This window comes from Equus quagga, chromosome 12 (genome assembly GCF_021613505.1).
Source record: "Equus quagga isolate Etosha38 chromosome 12, UCLA_HA_Equagga_1.0, whole genome shotgun sequence".
In the NCBI taxonomy this organism is placed as follows: Eukaryota; Metazoa; Chordata; class Mammalia; order Perissodactyla; family Equidae; genus Equus; species Equus quagga.
In genome coordinates this window covers 102,461,385-102,487,636 of record NC_060278.1, presented here as the reverse complement: position 1 = coordinate 102,487,636, position 26,252 = coordinate 102,461,385, and the positions used below count along the sequence as shown (strand labels likewise).

At 44.1% G+C, this 26,252-nt stretch overlaps 1 protein-coding gene and 1 long non-coding RNA gene across 8 annotated transcripts in view; one reads left to right on the top strand and one right to left on the bottom strand.

Moving 5' to 3' along the window:
• The window catches only part of TSHZ2 (teashirt zinc finger homeobox 2), a 434,675-nt gene extending 427,870 nt beyond the window's left edge, over nucleotides 1–6,805 (bottom strand). For 5 of the 6 annotated variants that reach the window (XM_046679224.1, XM_046679227.1, XM_046679223.1 and 2 more), the window contains exon 1: nucleotides 6,684–6,805. In XM_046679224.1, the coding sequence (XP_046535180.1) occupies nucleotides 6,684–6,723 (40 nt within the window). In that variant the 5' untranslated portion in view covers nucleotides 6,724–6,805. The remainder of the gene's footprint in view (nucleotides 1–6,683) is intronic. The other variant, XM_046679228.1, reaches the window with a different exon arrangement.
• Nucleotides 6,806–6,819: 14 nt separating this feature from the next.
• On the top strand, nucleotides 6,820–25,058 carry LOC124248771 (uncharacterized). Of its 2 annotated transcripts, XR_006891139.1 has the most exons (3): nucleotides 6,823–6,958; nucleotides 19,467–19,705; nucleotides 23,997–25,058. It is a non-coding gene; the product is annotated as an uncharacterized LOC124248771 (long non-coding RNA). The 2 variants fall into 2 exon arrangements; XR_006891138.1 differs by lacking the exon at nucleotides 19,467–19,705 and having other exon boundaries at nucleotides 6,820–6,958.
• The last annotated feature ends 1,194 nt before the right edge of the window (nucleotides 25,059–26,252 follow it).

The following is a 26,252-nucleotide window of genomic DNA, read 5'->3' as shown; positions in this document are numbered from 1 at the left end:
CACCCAGAGAGGACTTGATCAAGTCCAGCTCCAGGTTGGCTAGTCGGTACGGGATCCTGAAATTGTTTTTTAAAATAACACAGATGGAAAGGGAACCCTCATTTCGATGAGCCAAATTCAAGACAAATGCTTTCCAATAGGACCCAGGTATATTTTTTTCCCCATGTAATTTCTCTAAGCTCATTATCTCTAAAACTTTTGCCTTGTGCATTTCCCTGTTGTTAAGCATAGCTAAATAATACTCATATATTAATAATAGGATTATCTAGCCGTGTCTCTTGAATTTTAATTTCTAAGATTTTAAACAATTTTAGGCATTGCTTTGGCCTCCCAAAATATTTGAGGATGCTTAGAGGACATCTTTTTCTGTAGAGGGAATGCAAAAGATTGAGAGAGGCAACAATTGGAAATTCCACAGGGCTGTTTTAATGGCTTTCAAATCCCTCCGAATTATTGAATCATTTCACCCATGGAGTTTGCTTTGGAAACAAATATATCAGCCATTCCCACTTGCATCTCAGATTTCTTTGCTGTGTGTCTGTATGCAATGTCTTCGAAAAGAACCTGCGTCCGATACCCCCGTGATAGTTTCTCTGATGAAATGAGCAACATATACGAACAGGGCCACACGCTGGAGACACTCCGGATTAACGCCCAAGCGAGATGTGGAACTGCGTGTTTGTAGAGACACTTTCCTCTGAGTTTGCAGACAAAGTCCAGAAGTGGATATTTGGGCTCTAAAGTCTCTAATTAGTATTATTATTTTGTAAAGACCCAATGTATCTTGAAACCCACTTTAAATGCCATCCCTACCCCTTCTCCTGAGAAAAGTTCCTAAAACAAGTGACCGCAAGGTTAGTAGCAGAAAAAAAAGACAATTGTAAATCCAGTGAAAACAGTGTTATATGAGAGAAGCCTGTAAACAGATGGTGGTGTTTCTTAGCGCAATATCCAGGTATTCAAGTAAACACTCAACGAGGTCATTTCTTATGTGGTTAGAATGACTGAGCTCATTCATAATCGAAGAGCTGCTTGCCAAAGGTCACCCTAAGGAACAGGAGAAGTTCTAGCTTTAAATGGAACTTATAAAGCTTAAAATAATAGAAAAAAATACAAATTGTCACAAATTACCGAAAAATGGATCTAGAAACCTCTTCCAGGGCAAGCAGGCACTAGGAAGGGAGAAGGATGAGATCTCTCTGATCCAGACACAGGAAAAGACATTCTGTATTTATCACACCACTCGAAAATGAAAATAAATTTCTCCCAAAGAAAGAACTATATAAGAGCGTTCTCAACTGGCAAAGCAATAAAATTATTTGTGTGCCAGCTTCTTTTAATACCACTGTGATTTTTTTTTTATAAAAGTCGTTCAATTTGATTGTAATTAAATATGTAATGAAAAAGCTCTGCTTCAGGGAAGCAATGAGCGAGAGCAAGACACTCTCTAACTGTTAGTTTAATGTATTTCCAACTGACTTTGCATCAAATGAAAATGATACTCTGTGTATGCCTGGTCTTAATATAGAATTTGTTAGGCAATTCTGTGCTTTTTAAAGAGAACTTGGGTGGACCCAGGCATTACCTCTGAAATAGTGGCTGAGTCTTCCCAGACCATGACATACCTAAATAAAATTGATGGCACACATCCACTGATGGAAGGGAAGCTCACTCCGGACATTTAAGTCGTGTCAGCTAACTACAGACCCAGCACAAACATGAACAGGGCCTGGGTTTTCTTCCTGGCTGATCTTCCTAAGCTCAGCTGCAGTGATGAGCAGAAGTGCATCCTCTCGATGACCTTAAATACTGCGAGGCTCAGTGCCCCTTTAAAACCTGCTCAGTTGAGAATACGATTCCCCAGCCACGGGGAAGATAAATAGATCATCCCAGGTATTAGCCAGTTGGAAAAATTCCGTCAAATGAGTGAGATGTCGGCTGGGATGAAATGAAAGCATAAGCCTCTGTTGGAGAATGTGACAAAAGGCAAGATGCTTCCAGGGACAGATCTGCTAAAGATGGCTAGGAGGTATTTGTTGGGTGTGAAGGTTTTCCAAACGGTAGCAATAGAATCGAGATGAATGGGAGAAAAGTAAATGAAAGGCAGTGGAAAAATAATGCATGGTATTTCTGAGAAACGCTTCTATCCTCCTCAAAAGTAGCCTCGTTTGTCCAACCCCCAAGCCTCAAGAAGATTTTCATCGTCGAGAAGTTTCTCAGAGCCCCCTCTCTCTTACCTAGCTGCCACAAGAACTCCCTGTCACTTGCAATCTGCTGATTAGGGTTAATGTATTGTGTCCTGATATGGCAGATTAAAAATGAAATCAATAAATGCCTAAAACAAATGGGCTTTTGAGATGTCCCATTCAATCTGGATCTTTAAGTGTAAGGTGAGAGGTGGGAGAAGGAAAGCAGGAGGAGAGCGGGGAAAGGACCACTTTAGACATCAATTTCCATCCAAAACACTGGGTGGAGGATGTGGTTTCAAGGTATCTGCCCTTCCTTTTTCGGGGATCTGCCTTAAATAGTAAGAATAGCCAGAACAGTTCATGGTGCTGAGCCCCTCGTGGGGGTGTGTGTTTATTTTTTCTATTTCTCTCTTAAAAATCATACTCTTTGGGTAAGTGAAGGGGTCCATAGCATGTGGTATTTAAATCTTCAGTATGTGAACTTGTCTTTCTGAAGTATGTTTAAACAAAATGAGCGGTCCAGGGTCCCGACTCCACCCTGATTCCATTCTCTTGAATCTCATCCCACTTGCTAGTAAATTGAAAGGTAAACTTCCCCCTGAGCTGTCTGCCCCCTCCCCGTCCTGCTGGTTGAGTTTGCTGAGACCTCACTGGTTAAGCCAGCCATTGCTCTCATGAGGTTGAAAAGATCGCTCAGGTCATCGCTATACTCCATTGCAGTATTCAGAATTGTCCCTGCTGAATATGTTTCCCATGTAAATAACCTGTGCTATTAAGGTGCAAATTGCAACTTTTAAGTAATGATTGCTAATAGTCTAATGTTTACTGCCACACAAGGACATTCATGAAAACAAAATCTGCATTATTCATCTCCATATTAAATAAACAAAATAAATTGAGGGAGCTGTTGTTTCCTGCAAGACTTCCTCAGATCCGGATTATCAGATAGCTTCTGAGAGTCAGCAAGAAGGAAACATTTAATCTCTTTGGGTGGGCAGGCGAATTCGATAATTTATATATACATTAGATATTCATGTGTATATATTATGCCCAAACATTTTGCGTTTTATTGCAATTGGCTGGCATTATATAAAAACAATAGTTCAGGATGCTGAAGTAAAATATGTATTACACATGTGTGTACAGAGCCCGCGATAGACGGTAGAAAATAGAAGGGTTGAAGTGAGTCCACAATTTTAAATTTTTAACTACTCTGTAGAAACAAATAAAATACAAACAAATCAAAACACTGTTCTACCTTTCTGCTATCTTTTCTACCTTCCCTAAAATAGACAGGAGGAAAAGATGCTGGTATAGAATCCTGCAATATTTTCAGGCAAAGGTGGACGCGTTTTAGTGGTGAGTGAAATATACATCCACGGAAGCAAGCACACACATTCACACACATGCAAATCCCTGGGGTACTACAGGCTGCTTTCGAAACTTTTTTTCTTGCCCGAAGTCATAGTATGGTAGAATAGCATAGCTTTAGAAAGCCAGGAAGAATGATATTTCGGAGGGAAATGTTCTGACTTAGCTGTTTCCTTAAAGAGAACTACCTACCTCACATCCCTCCCCTTGAAGGGAGGAGGAATGTAAGAAATAAGGGCTAAAATTCCCCACCACTTATAATATCATCTCGTTCATTCTATCTGGATACCTGCTTTATTAGAAAGTTCTGTAATTGATTCCCTGAAACACGGAACTTAAAGCTAATAATGCAAAGGCATCCAACTGCCTCGAACCGTTCTGGGGCAAAGACAGTCTCAGCTCCGATTCACTCACAGGCTTTTTCTATCTTACATTATTCATTAATCAAGCTAGAAATCAAGCTTTCAACATCAGTCCATGGGAGTAATTACTTACAGTTGTGTGTTGTGTTTAATTTTAAGCGGTGATAAAAGTTAGCATGGCCACAATCCTAGAACCCACCTTTTATTTTCCCTGAATGTTAACTGGCTAAAGAATCCCAAAGTGGCGAACTTTACTGGTGAGAACCACCCCAGCTAAAGCAGAGGACAGCATCGACGACTTCAGAGGAAAGAAGCATTGCATAAAAAATATCTGCTTTATTAACATGTGGGCAAATAAATACCGTAAGAGGGGCCTCATTGTGTACGAAATGAATTATTCCCTTTCAGTCTGACAAGGGTTTCTACTTCTTCCAGTGAAAATAATATAAGCCATGAAAACAAACATATGAAGACACTAGGAAGACAATAGGCCAGAAAACTGAAAGTACAGCCACAACTTCCTAACGCACACACACACACTACAGTAAATAGATGAGCCAGCGCCAATAGATACCAGCTTAATGAAAAGGATCTAATTTAAATAATGTGATACAGCATCGTGTTACACACACCTGGATCCTCATTGATCAGAGGATAATTATAATGAAAGTAGTACAATTCTGAGCGATGCACTTTTTGTAATGAGCTTACCAAAGGAGACATGTCCAGTCATTCTGGTAATTTAAATTACTGCCTAGTTGTTGATGGCCTTTACCGGAACAACAAGGGGAAAAAAAAGAGTAATTTTCAGGGCAGTATCACTTCTTGCTGGACTGTTGCCCAGGATTCTCTTTTGGGACAACAATAAGGACGTTATCTCTAATAATCTAGCTACACTTAAACTTCTGTTGCCAGAACTAGATGGAAAAGGCTTACTCTTCTTGAGTCTAGAAGGCCAGTACACACCCCAATGCTGTCAGATTGCAAAGCATTCGAAGTTTTAAAAAAATAAATGAGTTAAATGTAGAAAGGGACGGGGGTAGGAGGGAGACGTTGTCTTCAAAAGAGGTAGCTAGAGTCGAAAAGAGAACACCTCACTGACTAGGCAAGTTCTAAATATATATGGTACTAAAAATATTGTAATTATTTTGCTCTTAGGGAAACAAATGGAAAATACACGAATCAAAGCTTTACAAATGACATTTCCTCATGCAATTTGAACCCATCTACACACAGTTACGGAAGCAGTTCTGCTCTCAGAAGGGAAGATAATTGTGGATGTTTCAAAGCACATGTACTGCCATTCAGGCTGGAATCAGGCCACGATGGAGTATAAGCTTGGTGGTCCAGCGTGTTCAGACACAAACACCCACTTGGCTCAGATCTGTAACTAACTCTGGATTTGTTCTGTGGAAGGCTTTGCAAAGTTATGAAAAGTGTTCCACCGAACTTCTCCCTAACGTCTGGCTCGAGTTGGAACAGGAGGAAATGTGGTGGTGGGTTTGCAGACCAGCCTTAACGGATGCTGTCTAAAGCATAAGGGTAAAGACAGAGAGAGGGAACAAAAAAGAAACTTAAGCTTTTTGCTAAAGCCCTGATTCAACCAAAGGACACAAAGAAATAAAAACGCCCACATTAAAAGCCAAACAAGATAATAATTGTGCATGTCTGGCTCTGAATCTAGAGGGCAAGGCTTGCGTCACTGGCACTCCGAGTTACCATGGTGAGTGATTTATTGATATATATCAAGAATGAATAGATCAAAGGCAGTGAGATGACAGGTGATCAATCAAATGTCAAATCAAAACTAGCAATCAAGTGGAAAGCTGATTTTTCAGTGGGTGGGTCTGGCAGGAGAAAAATGAACTTTCATATTACACTTCCGAGAAACAAAACCCCAGCATACTATTAAAAAAGCAATTAAGCAACCCAAAAGAAAAAAAAATCCTTTAGAAGGTCTATTGTACTGATCCATTAACCTGTTCCTCTCTTTTGGGAGGGGTGGTAAGCAAGGATTCAGATGGGATAGTGCCTACCATATGAATCAATTTCCAAAGTTTGCAACTCTCTCTGGGCAAAGAAAATCCAGAGCTGTTTCAATGTTCTGTGGGGCACTTTTTCCTCTTTTTTAAGAGAGGGGTGAGTGTTGATTAGATTTCCAAACGTGGATCTTTTTAGAAAACATATTCAAAGGTTCATTCCTTTGCTGGGGTGGTTTTTTCCACCTTGGCAATCAAAGCTACCCTCCTATGGCTCGCCCCAAAGCCAGCCTGCAGCCCGGGGCTTAGGCAAGTCTCACCCTTCAGCGCCCCAAACCCCAGCGAGAGGAGACGCAGTCCCTTGAGGCCAGAAGCCACTGGCACTGACCACGCGGAGGGATGCGGGGGTGGAAGGACTCTCTCCCTATTCGGCACCCCGATCCGCAACCCAACTTTGGCCCAAGAGGCAAGAAGCAGACTGGGAGAAAGTTAGGGGTGGGGTAGACGGTGGAGGAAAAAAAGTTCAAGGAGAGAACGCTTGGTGGGATAGCTTTCCCCCTACCCAACAGGAGCCTGGAAAAGAGGAGGATTTGGGAGATCGGAGAAGGCGAGAGAGGATGGGGTTATCAGTGGGGCAGAGAGGGGCACCCGGAGCCAACTCCCCCGAAAGCTTGGCGGGGAGTGGCGTCCTGGGGCACCCGGGGGCAAGGAGCGCGGGCGAGGAGCTCGGCGCGCAGGGCAGCCCGGGCCGGGCAGCCTCGAATCGGAGACGTTTCTCTTACCTGCCGCCCGCTTGGGTGCCTGTTGTTTCCTCCTTGGCATCGCTCTACTTCGCTCCAGTCCCACTTCTGGCGCCCCAGCCCCGAGCAGCGCGCGGGGGCCCGCTGTCTCTCTCTCCTCTCTGGGTCTCCTCCGCCTCCTGCCCGGTGGCTCCTAGGGCGTCACTCGGCCTCTGTCCCCCTGACGATCCCCCCTGCAACTCCTCCACCACGGACCAGAGACCCCCCTCTCTGGGCGGCAGACACGGGTGGCTTGCGCCGGCTGGTTTGAAGTAGAGGTTGGTTCTGCCTTGTTTGTTTGTTTGTTTTGATTTTTTTTCCTCTCTCTCTCTCTTTTTGTTTTTGCTTTTTGGAAATTTTTTTTTGTTTTTTTTTTTTTTGGTGACTGTTGAGACACTTGATTTCTTTATTAAACATCCAAGACCGGGTTCGGATGGAAGGGACGAGGGGCGCACACGCGCCACACGCACACGCGCGCGTAAAGATAAGGAAAAAAAAAGGCAATCCTGGGAAGGTAGTGGTTTCTTCTTCTTTCTCTTCTTCTTCCTTCTCTTTCCCTCCTCCTCCTCCTCCACCACCACCTCCTCCTCCTCCTCTTCCTCCTCCTCGCCGATCTCTATGGCGGATTCGTGCTGGGGGGAGAGAGAGATCACTCACTGTAGGTTTGTGGCTGCTGTCAGATCCCCGTCTGTGAGTGATATGCGAGAGGACAGGAGCGGGTTTGGGAAAGACAGAAAATCTGGAATTCACTCACTCACACACTCACACACACACAGACACACACAGACACACACACACACACGCACGCACTCTCGCTTCCTCTCACACACACTCACACCCCCCACATATGCACACACACACAAACACACACACACACACTCTCACACACACACAAGACAGGGCGAGGCGATGCCAGCAAACATCGATCCCGCTGAACAAACTGAACATTAACAAACTCCTCCTCCTCCTCCTCTCCCCGCGACCTGATGACAGGGAGAAATTTACTCCCCAGCCGCAGAGCGCCAGGCAGAGGGAGTCTATTAAAGGGACAGTGTCCCGCCAGGGAGAGGGGCTGGGGGCGGGGACCCGGGCGTGCCGCCGGGCTAGGGCTCCTCGGTGCGCCCTCTTCGCTGGTGCAAGAATTTGCCCACCAGGCGCGGGGACACCCCTCCAGGGAGGGGATGAGAAGGGAGGAGATGCGCGAGAAAAGGGGGCAGGGTGATGGCTTAACTCCGCCGCTGGGAAGGGAGACGCAGGGGGCCGGGTTAGCTGACCAGCGGGGACCTTTAACAACATTAGGAGGGTAAGAACTTGGGTTTGCTTTGGGCAGGAAAAGGGGAGGGCACCTTATCCAGTGATGACCTCCATCCTCCACTCCTCTGCGTCTCTTAGTCTGACCACAAAGATGTCCTCCACTCCCCTTAAGTTTAATGCCCCTACCCTGCCACGTTCTCGGTCATCTCCCGTCTGCCTCCTGGATATTTTAATAGCATATTCTTCTCTTTGTTTTGTTCAAAGAGTATTTATTGAGCACCTACTATGTGCCTGTTCTGGAGACACAGCAGCTGTAGAGAAAGGAAAGATCCTGATCCTCTTACTGTTTATATTCTAATGGGGGAGCACTCAATTCACCCCCAGATATCCAGTCTTTGCTTAAATGTCACCTTCTCCCCGAGGCCTCCTTTACTTACAATTTCACGCACACAGCCCCACTCCCTATCCCATTTCTCTATTTTATTTTTCTCCCCTGGGCTTACCAATGTCACACATCATATTATATACAGTTTTCCATTTTGTTTATTGGCCAAGTTCCCCCTCTAGAGTATAAGTTCTGTTGGGAGGAGGGATTTTTGCCTCTTGTTTACTATTATAGCCCAATGATGGCAAAGGACATGACGCATAGTAGGTGCCCAAGAAAATATTTTTTGAATGAATGAAAAGTAAGCAAACAGATAAGATAATTTCAGAGTGATAAGCCCCATGAAGATGTTGCTGTTGGGTCCTGTGACAGCATCTGAAAGAGGCGGCAGCTCTGGGCTCAGGGCAGGAGACGTCCTTCCAGCTGAGGCGTGTTCAAGCCAACATGTGCTTATAGAGCCCTGCTGCAGGCCAGGCACCTTTTGAGGTGCTGCGGACAGGTCTGAGCCTAGACCCTGCTCTCAAGGAGCTCTCGTTCCAGTGGGAGAGACAAACATTTAAAGGGGCAAGTGATGTGTGCTGGGGCAGGAGCTGTACTTAGCAGGGAGAGGTGACCTGGACCTGGAGGAAGGAGGATGCTTATCAGGCAGGGCTTCATGAGGAGAGTCAGGTCAAAGCTGAGTGCTCAATAGGGAAGAGGAGTTGGGCAAAAAGGGAACTCAGATAGTGATGCCCTTATAAGAAAAAGACAGGCATTGTCTAGGTCTTTCCAACTCAGGGCTTCTGCTTCCTGCACTGAAATCCACTGAGGCCCTTGTTAAGATGCACCTTCCTAGGCCTTATTCTAGAAGATGTTCTAACCCTGGTACATTTGGGCCATAATTCTTTGTTTTGGAGGCTGTTCTGTGCAACGTGGGATGTTTAGCAGCATCTCTGGTCTCCACTCACTAGATGCCAAACCCTTCCACCTGAGTTGTGTCAAGCAAACTTGTCTCCAGACATTGCTCAATGTTCCCTGGGGGACAAAATACCCCTGGTTGAGCACCACTGTCCTAGACCTTCTAAACAGAAACTTCTGGATGAGGGCTTTGGAATCTGCATTTTGAACAAGCAACCCCCCGCCTCCACAGGTGAACCTTTTGCTTACTCCCCTTTGAGAAGCTCTGTTAAAAAAGCCTTTGTTCTTTGGGAATCAGACATACTCAACATTGCTACCTATACAGCTGAATCAGGCTTAGATAGCAATATAATTTAGGAGTTCAAGGGGTGACATTGTTACTGTGGTCATTGTGATGGGGTTTCACCTGGCCAGCTCCTCAGTCCCCACTCCCCACCGTGTACCCACCACAACGGAGGCCTGAACAGTGTCATCTGGGACATGTCCCAGGTGCACCTCCCACTCATCGGCTGCCTTCGCCCTCCCTGGTGGAGCATTACCAAGGAGGACTAGTTCCACAAATATTTTTCTTAACAGTTCTTTGGGGCTATAGGAAACTTAACTTCCCCCATCCTGCTAGTCAGCCACAACATGTTATTGTCACTGTTTGCAAGTGCTGTTTAATCTTTGTTGTTGAATCATTTTTAACATCCCCACCTGGAAGGCAAGTGCTCATTTCTCCTTCTCATGTGTGTCGTTAACTTACTTACCCTAAATCACCCATGCGGACTCCACCCATGACCAGCCCCATCCTATCCCAGCCTAATCCTTAGGCAACCGAGGCAGAGAAAACTCTATGGCGAAGTCAACAGAAGGGTATTAATTCTAATTAATTCTAATTACCCAATACACCTTTGTGGAGCATTGCGATAGGGACCATAGCGTATTGACTAAAACTCCATAGTCCTGTAGTCAAGGAACTACAGTTATAGGATCAAGAGGTACGGAATTAAGGCCTGAACAGAAAGAAGACTGAGGCTGCGGCAAGTGCGCCATGAATCCGCCATATTCTGTAGAAGCCCCACGCCTGTTGATTTGGTGTTTGTGATACATTCAATGATTTAACAAATATCAGCTGTGTCAGGTGCCAGGCATTGCCCCAAGCACAGGAGACGCTGGGATGCATAAGGTAGGATCCCCGCCTTCCAAAAACTTCTGTTAAAATGACTCCAAAAGACTGGGAACTGGGAAGGAGGGAATTTGGGAGCTGGACCCAGCCTTGGAGAGAATCCGGAGGGAAATACGCAGGAGTAGTTGACTCTGGGCTGCAGAATCTCTCCCAGCCTTGCTCCGGGATTCTTTGAACTTTACTTTCACTCTCTTCTCTTTCTCAATAGCTGGTTATATAATGGGATGGGGAGGACTTAAAATACCTCTTAGGAAATCTACCTTTTAGCCAGCTACCAACAAATTCTTGGCCCCGCACTTCTGGAGTCTTCTTTCATTAATTTGCGTTTTTTCCTACTGCTGCTATTGTAGAGTATTTAGCTTGGTTATCATCAAAGAAGGTTTTGGTTACCCCAATGGGATGGGTAACACAACAGTACCCAGATGTTGTTTAGTGGTACAGACGCGACGTTGGAAAACGTTGAATTGCGTAGTGAAAAGGTTACTCCCTTCCCATTCTCTTTCAATCTGAGAAGTCTCAGTTTGGTGCTACCGTGTCTTTTATGCCTAATACTTGCTAACTTGTATTTTTCAACCAAGAAACCGCAGATCACAGGCTCAGAAGCCTGGGAGGAGCAAGAGTACCTGACTAGACTTTTTAAAAATGGTCTGTTTTCATTGAACTCACTTTGAGGTTACCTTCTATCTTAGTGAATGATACTGCTCTCCATTTATGGTAGCAATCTAAAGTTTAATGTAATTTATGGCTTTTAAAAATAAATATCTTTAAGAAACGATAGAGAATAGATAATGGTTCATGGGGGATGTGGAGATGGCCAAATGTGAGAAAGGTGGTACAGGCCTCACTAGAATTTGCAAAATACTTTGCTAAACCACCAACTCTGGCACTTTTGGAAACTTCTTCCAAGAGCTGGTGGCTTGGAATAATGCTATGTTTGGGTCTCCAGGGAACTTAGCATCCTAGGATCCAACACTCAAACTTTGGGATGTGTAAAAGCATGAACTGATCCGAACGACTCAACTGTATCTTGAGAACGCTTATTCCCACACCGGCTCAACATCCGAGTCACCTGGGGATTTTTTTTTTAAGATAAAGAAGCACAGGCTCCACTCCAGCCTTACTAAATTAGACCCCAGGGTGGAGCCAGAAAATCTGAAATTTTAAAAGTTCCCAGTGATTCTGATAAGGTGCCAGGCATGGGAACCTTTCCTGTGCAAAAGTTGAATTTTGTAACAAGTGAATCAAGTTAGTAGAATTTGTCGCATGCAAGAAACAGCCAGGGCATCTATTCTTGGATTCACTCAGCGTGCCTGGGGAACCTTTTCATTGCACCCATAGAAGTCTGTGAATGCCGCGTTAAAACAGGTGTCTACCATATTGAATTTTTTTTGATTAGTTTGCCGCTGGACTCCAACTCAATGCAATTAAAATAAATATTTGCTGAGTGCCTCCCTAGCGTTGGGTGCTGCTAATTACTCAACATTGGGGCAGCCTGTGAGATTCTCGAGCATCTCCGTTACTGCAATGCCTCCCGTACAGGATTGAGGGCTTTTGCATTTTCTTTTCCCTCCAGCAAGATTCCTCCCCCAGATGTTTCTCCTCTTCACTCTAAACTCAGGTGTCACCTCTTTTTTTTCCCACCCTATCTGTCCCACTTTCTCTCACCTCTCGTGGAAGTTACAACCATCTGTAAGCATCTTCGTGTATTTGTCTGTTTACTATCTGTCTCCCCTGATTAAGACGTAAGTTCTATTTGCCTCTATATCCCTAAGTCCAGCACAATATTGGTGTCAGTAGAAGATTGTGCCTTGTGGCATAGTGGTTAAGTTTGGTGTGCTCTGCTTCATTGGCCCCAGGTTCACAGGTTTGGATTCTGGGTGTGGACCTACACTGCTCATCAGCCGTGCTGTGGCAGTGACCCACATATAAAGGACCTCCACATATAAAGTGGAGGATGATTGGCACAGATGTTAGCTCAGGGCAAATCTTCCTTAGCAAAACAAACGAACGAACTAAAACCATTGCAGACTGATTGAATACCAAGCTGAGCATCTTGCAAGGAAAGATTTACTTTAAAAATGTCTGAGGCCCACCATTGGGCTTTCATCAGATGTGGATACATAGCGTTTCAAGCTGGGTGCCTCTTTTCCAATTGATACTGTCTTCCCCTCACCAATGTCCTTCCCTTTTCTCACTTTCCTCTTTTGTTTCTTGCCTCCTTCAGATCCTCCCTTAAATACTGCCTCTTTTAGGAAGCCTTCCTGGGTGGATCCCCTGTGATTCACACTTCTCTAGTCTGTACTTTCTCGAAACAAAGAGACTCAATATAGAGTATGATTCCACATATATGAGTGTATACCAGCAGGCAGAACTGATCTTGAATATAGGGTAGGAGTTACCTGTGAAAGTGGGCACAAGGAAGCTTCTCGGAGGCTGGTGTTGTTCTTAACCAGGGTGCTGGTTACATCAGTGTGTTCAATCTGTGAAAATAATGTCAGCTGCATGCTTACGATTTGTGCACTTCTATATATACACATGATGCTTCAATTACAAAAGCAGTGTTCTCTCTAGTGCTGTGTGTTATAATCAGCTGGGGTGAACTGAAAAATCCCAGTGCCCGGGTCTTACCCCAGACCCATTACATCAGTCTGTGAGGGCGGCATCCAGGCATCAGTACTTTTTAAAGCCCCCAGATGATTCCAATATGCAGCCAAGTTTGAGCGCCAGTGTACCATACAATTTTGCCCTCGAGGATATAATTTATTGCCTTCTTCTTATGTCATTTAACTCATTCAGGATATCCTTCTTCCCAGTAACTATTTTGTGGAAACTTTAAGGTGGCAATCTCTGGTTATTCTCTCCCCTCCCACAACACCTGTACAGCGTCATGTTGGTGGGGAGAGCCCGACAAGAGGAAATCCCAGATCGATCATGGAGAACGATAGGAAGAATAGAAGGCAGGATTTCGGGATAGAGAATAAGGGGTGGGGCCAGGGCCCCCTCTAGTCACAGGGGAGAGGGAAAACCATTTTGAGAAGGTAACGTTTAAACTGAGATCTGGAAGACACAAATCGCCCAACCGGGAGCCAAGGCCTGAAACTGGAAGAGATTTCTGTGCTTCTAGAACACAAAGGATGCAGCGGTCAGGGCCCAGGTTTAGAGAGCCAGAGAGGGAGAGAGGAGCAGAAATGACAAGGAGAGGTGAGTCGGGCTAGCTCTTGGAGACGTCATCAGTCATAATATTCAGTTTGAATTTTATTATCATAGCCATTGATAAATGCTAATTCATTTATCTACATCTTGAAACACCTCCTCCTCTAGAGTGGGCATGCTCCACCAACACGGAGGAGAAAATGTCCTGTTCTCCTCGGTGGGAATTTGTTCTCTGAAAACAGTTAAGGAGGATGACTGCAAAGTTTGGGGATGCTCGGCGTTGCCACGCTGGCTTCTCAGAATAAATCCTCCAAAAGTCATTAGGCTCTCCTTTGAAAAACTATTTTGATTTGGCTAGGTATAGAATTTTGCAACAGCAATTAAGCACTGTGTATATTTAAATGGGACGATTGCTGAGTGGGCAGGCTGGGGACACGGGAGCTGTTCAATTTCACATATATCACATTTTCTCCCTTGGAGCTGGCTACTTGCGGTTGGTGACAGTGTTTTGCTGCTGCTGGAGAATCCAGACCAAGTCGCTGGCCCAGTAATCCATTGCTCAACTTCACTAACCGCAGGGAGACATTAAGTGAATGTAAGGACTGGAACAGCCTGGAAACCATGTGACGAGCAGCCTTTAAGTTCTGGGCTCTGGTATATTTTATGCCACCTCAACTGTGCATCAAGCTCTCCTTCCTGGTCTCATTAGAACTGTGTGTCCAAAGGTGCCCCTCAACTTTCAGAAGCAAATAGAGAATGATATAATTCACTCTGAGAACACCTTTCTGTCTTATCCGGAGCATGTCTTATCTATTATGATTAGGCATTAAGCGTCCTATTGTCCTTAAAATTTCATGATATTCTACCCCTGCTTGCTAGGATTATGTCCAAGTGACTTGTCCTGGTTGCTGTTTTCGCCCATCAATACAGCTTGTCTTTTCTCCTTAACCGTTGCTGGGAAGGCCAACGCAGCTAAGGAACCCACAGGCTTAAAATGGCCGAATAGTCCAGGACTGTTGCAAATCTTCTTTCTAGAAGTCTTGTGTGTCTTGCTTTTGGTTCCCCAAGATAAAGATTTGAGAGCAAGTAGTTTATTTGGGAGATGATCCTAGAAAATTCCAGCAGGGAAGTAGGAAAGTGAATTAGGGAAAGGAAGGCAGTTAATACAGGGTGTGTTGTCAAGCAGGTCATCACCATGGGTAACCAGAGCTTGATCCTGCTGGGGAACGCTGGGAGTCAATGTAGATTACCCACTTCCGGGATATCCCTCCTGAGGGGTGAGAGAGCCGGGGTATTTATGCATCGACCCCTGCCAGTCTTTGGATGGGGCCGCTCCTGGGCCTCCCTGTAGGCAGAAAGCCCAGGTGCTGGCAGTTAAACCCGGGCATAAGGAAATGGGCAGAGCACCAGACCAGGTAGGCACCAGGGAGGAAATTTAAGTGTAGGTTTGGAATCGCAGACCTGCATTTAAAAAATACTTTCGCTACTTACTAAGACTATGACCTTGGGCAAGTTATTTAGCTTCTCTGAGCCTCAGTTTTCCTATCCTCTAAATGGGGATAATTATATCACTGATTCCACTAGGGGCACAGAGGGGATTGTATGAGCTAATGGAAAACACACAGCACAACACCCGTCATGTAGAAAGTACTCCTGCTTTTTTTAGCTTTTTCGTGATTTTAAAAGCATTTGTTGATTGACTATTGTTTATACAGTGCTTTCAGCTATATCTGAGGTCCAGTCTAATCCGTACTGAGGGATAAAACCAACATCAGCTCAATCCTCTCTACATTGGCAAAGGCACCAGTTTACAGAAGCCAATCAGGGAAGCTCAGATCCTCGTGCAGAAAATATGAAGGCAGCAGAGCACGAATCCTAGCCTTTGGCGGCAGAGCGCTCCTGCCAGCGCCCTCTTCTCTCCACAGGTGTATCCTCCTGCCTGCTGATGTTCAGTAAGCCCCTGCTCTACGCCGGGCCCGGGCCTGGGTGCTGGGATGCAGCAGGGAGTAAAGCATCTGCCTGGTTCTTAGGGAACTTAAAAGTCTGGGGAAAGACAGGCAAATTTTAGTAATGATAATAATAGCAGTTAACATTTATGAAGCACTTGGTGCCACGCACTGTTGTAAGCACTTTGCAATACGACCTTACTAATCCTTAAACCAATTCAACGAGGTAAAGTGCTTTTGTTGTCCCTGTGTTACGTATGGGGAAACTGAGGCAAAGAGAGGTTAAGTGACTTACCCAAGGTTATGGATACAGCAAGTGGGGAATCCTGGATTCACATCCTCCTGGTATGGTGCTGATTCTTATACTCAACCACCATGTATTACTCCCTCCTGGTGATGCTGCGGCCACGGTGACAGGTACATCATGAAATGTCTAGTTATCATATTGCTTTTCTCTGTTCATACTCCACAGCTTCAAAATTCTTAAACTTCAGCCTGCATATTACCTTCTACAAAGTTAAAACAAACCCCTGGGCCCCATCTCAACCATCTCAAGAGATTTTTTTTCAGGAGGAAGATTTGCTCCAAGCTAACATCTATTGCCAATCTTCCTCTTTTTTTTTTCTTTTTGCTTGAGGAAGATTAGCCCTGAGCTAACATCTGTGCCCATCTTCCTCCCTTTTGTATGTGGGATGCAACCAGAGCGTGGCCTGACGAGTGGTATAGGTCTGTGCCCGAGATCTGAACCTGGGCCACCGAAGTGGAGAGCGCCAGACCCAACCACTACGCCACCAGGCTGGCCCCCTAAGAGATCTTGACTTAGTGCATGTGGGGTGGGGTCTGAGAACGTGTGTTTCTAACAAGCTCCTAGATGACGCTGCGAGTCCACAGACCACACTTTGAATCGCTCAGGTTCCAACAGGGATGATATTTCCTCCCAAGGGATCCTTGACAATGTGTCTGGAGACCATTTTGATTGTCACAACTCAGGGGTGTGCTACTGGCATCTAGTGGGTAGAGGCCAGGGATGCTACCAGCATCCTCTAGTGCACAGGAAAGAATGATCCAGCCCCAAATGGCATGAGGGCTGAGGTTAGAGCCTGGTGGAGGGCATGGGGCTCATACACTTTCATCTGAGGATCTTATTTCAAATGCAGATTCTGATCAAATAGGTCTAGAGTGGGGCCTGAGATGCTGCATTTCTAACAAGCTCCAACCGATGATGCTGATGCTAGTGATCTAGGGACCACACTTGGAGAAGCAAAAGTGAGACCATGTCTTGCATAGCCACGGGTCTTGAATCAAGGCTTAGGGCACAAAGAACTCCTAAGAAATAAAACCCGAACGTCATCCTGAATTAGTTCAGAACAAAAGCAACTCTGAGTTTAAGTAATCCTGTCCACTCCCCCTGTAGCAAGTTTTGCCCTTAAAGAAGCACAGTGAGGCAGAGGCACTTGCAGCAAAGGAGATCTCCGTTCCTCTCCTAGAGGCAGTGGGGGGGGGGGGGGGGCGGGGGACAGAGCTTGGTGAGAACCGCCTTACTTCCGTCCTGAACGTCGAGTCGAGTCTATTGCTGCCTGCAACTGTGGCTTCTTTCCAAGAGCTGCGCATCGGCAGTGGGGTTTGCATCTGTCTGACTTTCAGGTCTGCCAATGTGAGATGAAAAAGTGGCTGTTTTTAAAATGGTTGCTCTCATGGGAAGGGAGTATGGGAGAAAATGGACTCTGTGCGTCCAGCCCCTAGAGATGGCACCCCAGCCCCTGTGATAAATGGCAGCATTAACAAGGTTTGGTTGAGAGGGGACCTACAGATTTATGACTTCCTGTCTCCGCCAGCAGATGTCATTATGGCTGACAGAACAGAAGGCCTTTCAAGAGCTAGCGGGGTGGAGCTAAGAAGAGGGGAAAAAAAATAAAATAAAAAGCAGAAGCCAAAACTAGTGTTTGCTCAGTGGTGCTATTGTTGATACTGTCATTTTAGGGGCACAGGGAAGTTTTACATTAAACCAATGTCTTGTAACATCTCTGAGGTCCAGCTTCTAAGATTTAGGCAGAATCCCATAAATGAAGGCCAAACTTATTCGCTTCCCTCCAATAAGAAAACCTACAGGATTTTGTTCCTGGCCCATTTGTACTTAAAAGTTCTCTACTTTGCACTGAATAAACATGTATTTTACCCTGGGACATCATTTTGATGGATGTTTAAATATATTTATTTTACAAATTCGGCAGCCTGCTCTGAAATTCCTTTGATATACATATGGTTTTTACCCATTTTTAAATTGTTTTATAAGTTGTCTCTTATTTTATGTGCCGGAATTTTTTGTTGCATTGAAAAATGGTATAAATTTGGTGTTCATCATTGGGCCCCAATACCCATCTTAATAAGTACAACGGCTAAAACGTACTTAACCGTAATTACAGGTCGCATTGTCACATTTCCCTTTGCTAATCTTCGCTTGAAAATTTACCTTCTGTAGGTAAAGGAAGCATTTTTTTTTTCCCAAGTTGATTCTCTTATCTAATGGACACTTGAATGTGTCCTTTGGGCTCAGGTAATCAGTGCCCCATACTGCAACCCAGAAGGGACAACTCTGGCAACAGAAGCTGGGTTGTCTTCAGTCCTGTCATCAGTGAATCATCCCCCATTGTGACCAGGCGACCAAAGTGGCTTGGCAGAAATTAAGAATCATGGAAGACGTCATGGAGGACAGCTACAGGGTCCCCTTTGCCCCGGTCTCTTAAAAACCAAAAAACTCATTTCAAGGAAAAACTAGATGGAGAGCCTTTTTCTAGAATTAATCAATAACTGTGACGTTAGTGCATATGTTGTAGCGCATATCAGATTTTTGAAATGACACTGTAGGTGTGAAAATGGCCACTCCATAGTCGCTTTTGTAAACCTCTTTGGAGTGGCACTATGGTGATGTGCTTAACTAACCCGGGCTCGGGGAACTCACTCTCTTTTTCTGGCTCTTCCTCTCACTACCTGCGTTATCCGGGGCAAGTTACTTAAGCTGTTTTCTCACCTGTAAAAGGTAGAGAATAATAGCACCATTCTCTTAGCGTTTTTTAAAATGAAGATCGAAAGCAATGTTCATGAAGTGATTAGCCACGTGCCTGGCCCATGGTAGGAGCTCATTGAATTAGCTATTATTACAATGATTAATGTTAAAATATCTTCCCTCTTTAGTATTTCACAGGTAGACATGCAGAGATGTAGACTGACTCAATGGCCACCCAGAAAAGAAATCCAATAATGATAATAGCGTTAATCGGAACTGTCACATATTGAATGCATACCAAGTGCCAGTCCCTGTGCTAAATGCTTTACAGGCAAAATCTATTGAATTTAATCCTTACAACAGCCTTATGAGGCCAAGTAATATTACTCCTGCTTTACATATAAAGAGACTCAGATTGGATCGTTAAACCAATCCTTCTCAGACTGTGATGCACACGTCAGAACCAGCTGGAGGGATTGTTAAAACCCAGATTGCTGACTCCCTTCCCTGGGGTCTCTGATTCAGTAGGTCTGGGGTGGGGACCCCAAGATTTCCATTTCAACAAGTCTCTAGGTAATATTGCTACTGTGGATCTGGGAACCACATTTGAGAACCACTGGTTTCAGTAACTTGCTCAAGGTTACACAATGAGTAAGTGGCAGAGTGAGTTTTCAAATTAAAAAATTTGAGTGTGTATGTATATATATGTATATATATATATTTTTTAATGTGCTCTTCACAAATACCTATATTACGTCGAAGTTCCTTATATCAAACTTTTGAAATAATGGTTGATGATTGAATTCATGGAGCACCGTGGTTTGGATAGCTACCTGTTTGCATTAAATATCCTGTTCCATGATGTTCTTCATGGCACAAAGCAGTTTGTGATTCCCTAGAAAGGGAGGATTTCAGGACTATTTTCAGAAGGAGCATCAAATCCTCATATTGTCCCCATTCAACCACTCGAGATCCTCAGCAGTCCTGCTGGAGTGGAGGAAAATGCAAGGGCTATCACCCACCCAAGCTGGAGATTCACTAGGACTTCCAAGAGGGAGCCCAGCTGAGCAAGCGGCACCTGGATGCCATCTGTGTCTGAGAGGCTGTGTTTCCTCCGTCTCTAACCTGGGAGGACTCTCAAAACACAGCCCACTTGGACATCCAAGGGCCCTGGAGATGTCTCCACTGAAGGTCGAAGATTCAGACTTCACTGCCCAGGTGAGCCTCTTGGTACCAGTCAGCCCAGGGGACCATTGGTACAAGCTGCGTTCTGGAACAATAACAGGGATGGGTTCTGGCATACAGTGGAGGGTGGGAATGTAGGAGAGAGATCAGAAGCGCCTGGTGAGAGACGTGAATGGAGACAAAGGGTTACAGGTGTAGAGCCAGGATAAAGCCCAAAGTCCCTTAGAGGGTAAAGTAATCCAGCAAAGGGTCGTTGGTATCTTCCTTGTTCAGTTGCAAATGAAAAGAACTGGAATTCAAATACATAGGCAAAATGTGCTTCAAGAAATGTGAACACTCAAGGACTTGAAGAAAGATGAAATGAGGAAAACAAGTGGTGCCTTGACAGAGGGAGAAGCTGGTTGCTGGAAGATTGGGAATTCCTATTGCCATGATGCAGGACGGAGGAAAAGAGAACTCAGTGGACTTGGCACCAGGAGCCTGAGATGCTAGGGCTATCTCTGTAGAGAGTGGGCCAGCTGATCTTCGAGGACCCTTCCTCTTCTGACATAGGAAGATGCTGTTTATTCACACATTCACTCATTCAACAAATATTTGCTGAGCACATATTATGGACCAGGTACTGTTAGAGACAGGCCTGTGTTCTTTCTGCCGGCAGCACGTGCCGAAGCTTCGTGCTCATTCTGGTTGTATATCTGGGAACATGTGCCCATCTCTGGACCAATCCCTGAAGTCAGGGGGATGGAATACTCCTGTTCCTGGGAAAGATGCTCTCTCTTGGGGCCAGGGCTGCCACCTGCCTCACTTCAATCACATTGTTTGAGAGAGTTGGTTCCTCAAAGAAAAATTATGGAGTTGTTACCAGAAAGTGGGGCATAGATGTTGGACAATCAGAAACCAAAATAATTCACTACAATATCTAACTTTCTATTTTTGTGCCTCATTTTTCCTATCTGTAAAATGAAAAGGTTGAGATAGAGTGAAAGTCCACAGCATTTTCACTACCAAGGATCCCCCTTACTTGCTCTCCTCTGTTGCCCACTATGGGGACCAAGTTTGAAAGATTTTGTCTATCATTCATCTTTTCATCCATCAATATATCCATCTACCATTTGACACACTATTATTGAATATCCACTAGCTTCCCATCTTGTTCTAGAACTGGGATTATAGCAACACAGACTATTGGAAGGCATGTGATCACCTCTGTTCAATGACACATATAATGGGGGGTGGGGTCCTACTGGTGGTTTTCTTTCTGGGTTAAAAAGCCAGAACCTTAGTAGAGGGAAGCTTTATGCTCATGTCCTTTCTACTCTGCTTGGAATGTTGCTGTGAGGATGTGATGCCTGGAGCTGGAGCCAAAAATCTGCAACCATGAGGTGACATGCATAAGGACAAAGAGTCGGCAAGCTGAGCATAGTGGTGCAGGAAGGACAGCCACAGCCTGAGGCCATGAAGGTTTGCACAATCCTGGGGCCTCTGTCTCAGACCTAGACTTAGAAGCATCCAGCTTCTTGTTAGGCAAGATAATTCAAATCTTCATTGTTTAAGCCACGCAGTTAAAAGTATTCTCTTACTTGCAGTTAAAAGCATTCCTGGGCTGGCCCAGTGGCGCAGCTGTTAAATTCACATGTTCTGCTTCTTGGGGGCCTGGGGTTCGCTGGTTCGGATCCAAGGTGCGGACATGGTATCTCTCGGCAAAAGCCATGCTGTGGTAGGCATCCCACATATAAAGTAGAGGAAGATGGGCATGGATGTTAGCTCAGGGCCAGTCTTCCTCAGCAAAAAGAGGAGGATTGGCAGTAGTTAGCTCAGGGCTAATCTTCCTAAAAAAAAAAAAAAAAAGTGAAAAAGTATTCCTAATTGATATATTTGGATCCAATAGAGGTTCCCCAAGCAGATTACAGTATGAAGATGTCCAGTAAATAGATAATTACAAGTGTCACCAGCGTCCTGAGAAGGAGTACAGGAGCTTCTATCTGGGGGAACTAATCATTCAAAGGAAATGCACCTAACAAGCAATTACATTTTTCTACCATGTGAGAGAATTAGATCAGAGATTGGCGACATTTTTCTTAAAGGACCGCACAGTAACTATTTTGGCTTTGCAGGCCCTATTGGCCTCTGTTGCAACTATTCAACTCTGCTGTTGCAGTGCAAAAGAAGCCATAGACAATATGTAAATGCATGAGCGTGGCTGTGTTCCAATAAAACTTTATTTACAAAAATAAGCAGCTGGCTAGATTGGCCCATGGGCCGTAATTCACTGACTCCTGAATTAGATGCACACACCAAGTACGCAATAAAAACAGTCGGTTGAAAATAGTTTGTAACATACTTACTAAAATATGGCAAATTTCTCAAAATTCTGCTTTATAGATGCCCAGTGCCAAGTCTTTAAACTCATACCTTCTGTGACTCAGTGACTCCTCTATCGTGCCTTCCCCTGCTCCTGCAGAAGTAAATTGAGGGGTAGGTCAGCTGGACAGCTGCCCAGGGTACTAAGCCCCAACAAGCTTAGAAACACTAACAGAAGAAGTTGGGAAAATATACACTTGCCCTTCTCTGATGGAAAAATATGCCACTGTAGAGAGAAAGAAGCAAAGGTACAAAAACATAACATTTATTAGCCCTGGAATATTTTTGTTGAGGACTTTCGTAACTAGCATACATAGCGTTTGTAGTCAGCTCAAAGATGGCAGTTGTGGTTAGCAGAAATTCCAGAGCCACATAATGTGTGGTGTGCTGTGATTTACAAGGGATGTGATTTATATTGTGAATATTAAACCTTTTAAGATACCTCCCAAGAAGTTGCTTGGTTCAGAAAAGTCACAAAAGAATGCCAAAGAAATACTAAAACTGCAGAGAAGTTGGAAAGATTTTGTCTTACTTTTTTAAAGAACATTGACTCTGTTTCAACCAATGGAAGTAAATTGTAAGTAGTGCTGATTTTGAAAAAAAGTCTTAAAAAAATCAGATTCTCTCCACCCTCACTAACTATATTTTGGACAAAGTTTTAAAGGACATTGGATTGAAAAGTCCCCAGATTATTAGTCCACATGGCCCTCATTAAACTAAGGGCCATAGACTCAACTGCGTGTTGTGTCCAGGATGGTAACAGAATGGAAAGCACTGGATGTGAGGCAACAGGGAATGGTGAAGACTGAGGCAGACTGGAATGCATATGCCCTGTCTAAAAGAGGCAACCTCTATACAAAACCACTATATGGCTCCAGGCTATTGTTTTTCCTCTTAGGAAAGATCTCCAGATCTTTAGCAGAAGATGGTAATCCAAACTTTTATGTAAGAAGTTCCCTATTTTATAAATTTTGCTCAAACCAAATTTTGCAAAACATGCCTTAGATCATAAGTCTCTCTCCCTCTTTTTCTCTTGCCCACCCACACAAGCTCCCTCTTCTAGAGCAGAGACACACGGTCCTTCAGCCACAATAGTCAGGAGATGCTGGACAATGCTGAAGAAGAGCTGTGCATCTTAACTGATCAGGTTTCTCAAGTCTGCCTTTCCCAGACAAGATGAATTATTGAACATGGCATCCCTTCCTGTATCTCTCACTATGGATCTATTAGTGTCGCTATTTATGGAGAGGAGAGAAGAGAGTGATAATTTATACATACATTTGTTTCGTGCAAATTATACTCCTATCCTCTGATTGGCTTGAGTCCCCCAGAATATTACTTCTCTGCAATAGATAACGTGGCTGGAAGGGGAAATGCTAAATGGTTTAAGAATTTCAAATTTTTATATTGCCACTTGTAGCAAACTGTGTCATCCACTGAGCCATGCAGTTTTTTCCCTTTCTCAAAATGTCACCAAAAGAAAAGTGATCACAACAGTTTACACATGCCAAACACATTTGTCGAATAAACAACATGGAAAGAATTGCAATTGAAATACCACCCCTGTAAGGAAACACAGTATTTAATCTGATTTTAATTGAAATGTTTCATGTTGATACCTTTTGTTTAGGCGGGAGACAAAGCTGGTATAAAGCAGGGTAGTGACAGTAATTCTACTGAAGACATTCTGAAAGTTGGGACTTCTGAGGCACTTTGGGAAGAAAAAAAATACTACATTTATTCATGGTAAAGGAATGTTATTGCATTTAGTGTAGAAAATGCTTCCAAGACGGTAATGAATAAGGTAAGGTTTCCAATTTAGTACAGCACCAAACTAAGCTGCTGCATGCTTCCGGGAGATGCTTTGGCGCACTCAAGAGTTAAAAAAACAAACTGAGTTGTTTGGCGTGGTGGACCCCCATTGTATTTGCTGGTCTAACTTCTATTCATCTTCCTCTTTCAGATAACACCAGCTGGAGTTGGCTTTGGGGCTGTTACTTCTTTCCCATGATCAGTCATGCATTTTTGTGGTATTGATCCTTGGCCCAGACCCTGACTGGCTAAAGCCAATAATTCTATCCCATCGCATCTCTCTGGCCGCCATTATTTGATCCATGATGGCAGAAACCCAGTCAGAACCACTGAAACCTGTGGAGAAGTCTTCTAGGGCTTCTGGGAAAAAGAAAGTTCTCTCCCCTCCTTGAAAGCCACTCCTTCTGTGATCCGTATGGTGTGAAGACATAAAGACCTGAACGGCTTCTTTACTACTAGGTCAGAAGACCACGGAACTGCCAATGGGAAGCCATTTGAGGACTGAAGAAGCAACTGATGCTTTGGAATGTAAAGAGGAAATATGGAAAGGAACAAAACTGGTCCTCGATGATTCTAGATCAAACTGTACCTGAAGCTGGTCCTGCCTCTGGCCTTTTCACTGATGCAAGTTTGTACATCCCGTTATTCTTCAAGCCAGTTTGAGTTGGATTGCCTGTCATTTTCAATGGAAAGATTTTTAACTCACCATTTGCTTTTGTCAAATTGATGATGACATATTAATACCTTTTCAATGAGTGATGCTGGGAAAATGGGGCCATGCTGTGGGTTTCTGCTTCACTGTTTTCTTTAGTATGTTGTTTTCAATTGGAATGAATACCTTCTTAAATCATTTTCTTAGTGGTCTCCTTGTCCACACTTTACAACACAGATCAAGTATCACTTTCCCTATGAATTCATTACTGAGCAAGAATGATAAACACTGGAATTTTAGATCTGTTGAGACTGTCCCAAGTAAAAGTTGAGTACTTGTTTTAATTTAGATAGACATGATTTTGAAACCTGACTCTCTAATTTACTAGCTGTGTGACTTTCGACAATTTGCCTAAACTCTCTAAGATACTTCTCCCAACCTGTAAAAATCCTGTTAATAATAGCATCTTATCCCAGACAACTTTTGTGAAGATAAAATGAAATAGTTCATGTACAACAATTACCAAGGTGCTTGACACAGAATAAATGCTCAATAAATGTTGATGCTGTTGTTAGTGTTAACAACTTATCAAGGAACCTACCATCTAGAAAGAGTCCAATAAATCTAATCTGCAGTTGTTAGTACGATAAATATCTGCTATCTGAGTAATTTAAAAAGTCATGAATAATGTTTGAATGAATATGAGTTAATTAAAATATAATTCAATGAAAAAATGAATGAATGAATGAATGGCAGCTGGAAACTGAGAGGCAGGGACACAAGTAGAGGGGCTGGGCCAGAGGATACGAAGGAGGAAGAAAGAACTGAAAGATACCCTGTGCTTGATGAGAATGCCCTTCCCATGATCTGTGTCCCCGTCAGGTGGAATGTTCTGCAGTGCCGCTCCCTTCATCCTCTCATCACTGCGGGTCATCTGTCGGGAGCTTCTTGATGGGCAGCTTTACAGACAGCCATAAAGCGGCATTTATGGCCAAAGCCATCATATTTCGTTGAGCTCTGTGCTTAGGGTGTCTACACTATTTTCTCTCTTTTCTCTGGGTCCTAGTCACTCTGCAAAGAAGAAATTTAGCAGAGATGGCTGAATTCCTCCTCATGGTTCTGCATAGCCTCTGAGATAAAATGCAAGAAACCTCAGGAACCAGAAGGCCATTAAGAATAAATAGGATAATGTGGACGTTTACTGAGTACTTACTTTAGTCCAGGCCTAAAGACTTGGCCGTCCAAGATAACTCACCATCTTGAGCTGTGGACCAGCTCATGCAGTCTTCACCACTGTATATGCAGCTACGCACAGTAGCTCAACTTTGCTGATGAAGAAACAGAGACACGTCAAGGTTGTGTTCCATGTTCAGTGTCACAGGGAGCTGACAGGATGTTCACCCAGGTAGTCCACATCCAGAACCTGTGCTCCAGGGAGCTCTAGGCTCCACTGTGTCTACACAATGTGTCGACTCCTATGGCACTTGAAGCTACAAACACTGTTGTCCCTCTATTTCCCCTTAGACTCCACAACAATGGACTCTACAGAAGTAAGTTTCTTAAAATTCTTCAAATGTGGACACATTAGAGACACTTTGAGATGATTTCAAGAGCTCCTATTTATAGATTTCTTTGAAAAAGAGTTTTTACAAATTTCCCTTTTTCCGTTGATCCTTAATAAGCAGTAGACAGACACTTCAACTCCTGTTTGGACTTGAACTTCAAGGGACCATGCAGCATTCTTGGTGGTAGGCA